This window comes from Garra rufa, chromosome 16, assembly GCF_049309525.1.
Source record: "Garra rufa chromosome 16, GarRuf1.0, whole genome shotgun sequence".
Classification (NCBI taxonomy): Eukaryota; Metazoa; Chordata; class Actinopteri; order Cypriniformes; family Cyprinidae; genus Garra; species Garra rufa.
The window spans coordinates 12223505-12225909 of NC_133376.1; the positions used below are offsets into that span (position 1 = coordinate 12223505).

A 2405-nucleotide genomic window follows, 5' to 3' on the forward strand; every position below is an offset into this window, starting at 1 on the left:
CTTAGATAAAATTTGTTTAATAAGTAAGTTACTAAGACTAAAACTGAAATACTATATAAATAATAATAAAATATATTTTTTAATATGAATAAATATTATAATACTATATAAATAATAATAAAATATAGTTTCAAGAAATTTTCAAAGAAAATTCTTCCTGGCAACTAACTAAACTAAAACAAGTTTAATTAAATATATAAAACAAGTTATTAATTAATAAAGTACTAAAATGACTAAAGAATAAAACTGAAATAAAAATAAAGCTAGACAGAAATATAAAAAATAAAAAGGACAAAATCAACCAAAACAACAAAATGTAAAAATACAAGACCTGAAATACTAAAATAATAAAATATTGTTTCAAGAAATATTGGTAACAAACATGAAATTAAAATAAGTGTAATAAGTACTAAAATTACTAAAACTAAAACTGAAATAAAAAATAAAGTTAAACAGAAATATAAAAAAAAATTAAAGGACAAAAGCACAAAAAACAAACTGTCCAAATCTGAAATTAAAATTAAAACTAAAAATGTAAAAATAAAAGACTTTAAATATGAATAATATTTAATAATATTAAAATAATATTGTTTTAAGAAATATTCAAAGAAATATTAACTTGGTAACTAACTAAAATAAGTTTAATAAGCACTAAAATTACTAAAACTGAAATAAAAATAAAGGTAAACGGAAATATAAAATAATAATAATAAGGACAAAAGTTACAAAATTACTAAAAGTTACAAAATTACTAAAACTAATATATATATATGTATATATATATATATATATATATATATATATATATATATATATATATATATATAATATATGACTAAAATAACAATTTCAAATGGGCATAAAACTCATATTAAACTATTATATTAAACTATCACAGAACATGGATTTAATTAAAACTCCTTAATTGTGTTCAATGCAAAAAAGAAAGTCATACGTGCTTGAAAAAATTTGTAAAGATGAGTAAATGATGACATGAGGATACAAACATGATTTCTTTTACCTGCTCGACCGCACCTGTGTCCTCTGAAGGTGAAGTCAAAAAAAGCGTAAAACAGCAGAGCTGAGATGATCTCAAAGAGCAGCGTGAGCACATTTGCTTCTGCTCATCACAACCTCATCCTATCATCCGTGATCGATATCAGCACATTTTCCAGACACAGACGCTCATGAATGTGAGATTTAATCATGGTTCAACATCGTACAAGAAAATAATCTCTTACATAACGCACACGACTCGTGATATACCGTATATGGACATAAAAGGCCGTGCAGAAGTACAAAACAGTCATTATATACAGACAGATCAATCACACGGGTGAGTTCGGCTTCAATCCTCCGCTGGTTCTGTCACCCAAACCACCTGCATCCAACGTGGGGCTCCAAAGGGTCATTTGTAGGAGCTGCGTGCCTCTCGCAGCGAGCGGTCGTAAGGCATGGAGGCGAAGAAAGAGTTCCTCAGCTGACAGTTGATGAAGAACACGATGAGGAGGACCAGCAGGAAGAGCACTAGGCACATCACAATGTATGTGGCCAGGTCCGGTTTGTAAGGCTCGCCCTCTCGCAGGGCGCTCCCGCGGCCCGTAGGCTTCAGGAGGGCCGAGACGCTCACGGGCCCGTGGGACACGTTCAGAGGTGCCGGTGTGTGCGTGTTGCTCATCAGGTCAAAGTCTCGCGCCGCTGCCGTGGAGTTCAACAGCATCTGCCTTAGCATGATGAATCTAGACTAGAAAAAAAAGAAAAGACAAATACACACTAGATATGTACATTTATAATAGTACATACAGTTACACCTATTGATATTACAGTACAGTCTAAGCATTATAATTCACTAAATGTATTTGAAAAGGTACTTTTTTCAAGTAATGTCTTTGTATTTATGTACATACAATTCAGACTATTATTGCATTATATTGTGCACTGGGGCTAGTTGTCAGTTCTGGATCAGGTTTTGAGTCAAATTGTACTAATGCTTGATTTTCAGCAGTGGTTTTGCATGGTGGTTTTTCTTTTTGTGATTTTATTCTTTAAAATTAAAACCCAATATTATCATATGATTATATTGTCTGTTGGGTGAACAACTGAACACATTATAATCACAATGATATATATTTAAGACAAAATTCACTATATATTGAAAGTAGATTTGAACTGAAATGTTGAACATTGAGTATTTTACATACAAGCCAGGATGGGCCAGGTTGTCAAATGTTATTTATATATAAATATATATATATATTATACTATATTATAAGTAATACAGTAAGTAACTTAAGCTGCAATAAAACTAAAACTAAATTGAAATATTTAAAAAATAATAATAAAAAGGACAAAAGCACAAAACTAAATTTCTAAACCTTAAACTAAAATTAAAACTGAAAATGTAA

The 2405-nt window shown here is 29.9% G+C and overlaps 1 protein-coding gene across 1 annotated transcript; it reads right to left on the bottom strand.

Annotated features, from left to right (window-relative positions):
• Positions 1–1199: 1199 nt before the first annotated feature.
• LOC141287892 (small integral membrane protein 32-like) lies at positions 1200–2166 on the bottom strand. Its single transcript, XM_073819988.1, has one exon. The coding sequence runs from the start codon at positions 1730–1732 to the stop codon at positions 1409–1411; it is 324 nt and encodes a 107-aa protein (XP_073676089.1). The 5' UTR covers positions 1733–2166; the 3' UTR covers positions 1200–1408.
• Positions 2167–2405: the final 239 nt, after the last annotated feature.

Excerpts from the sequence above, each read along its gene's own strand:
- LOC141287892 (XM_073819988.1), bottom strand. The coding sequence starts at position 1,732 with ATGCTAAGGCAGATGCTGTTGAACTCCACGGCAGCGGCGCGAGACTTT.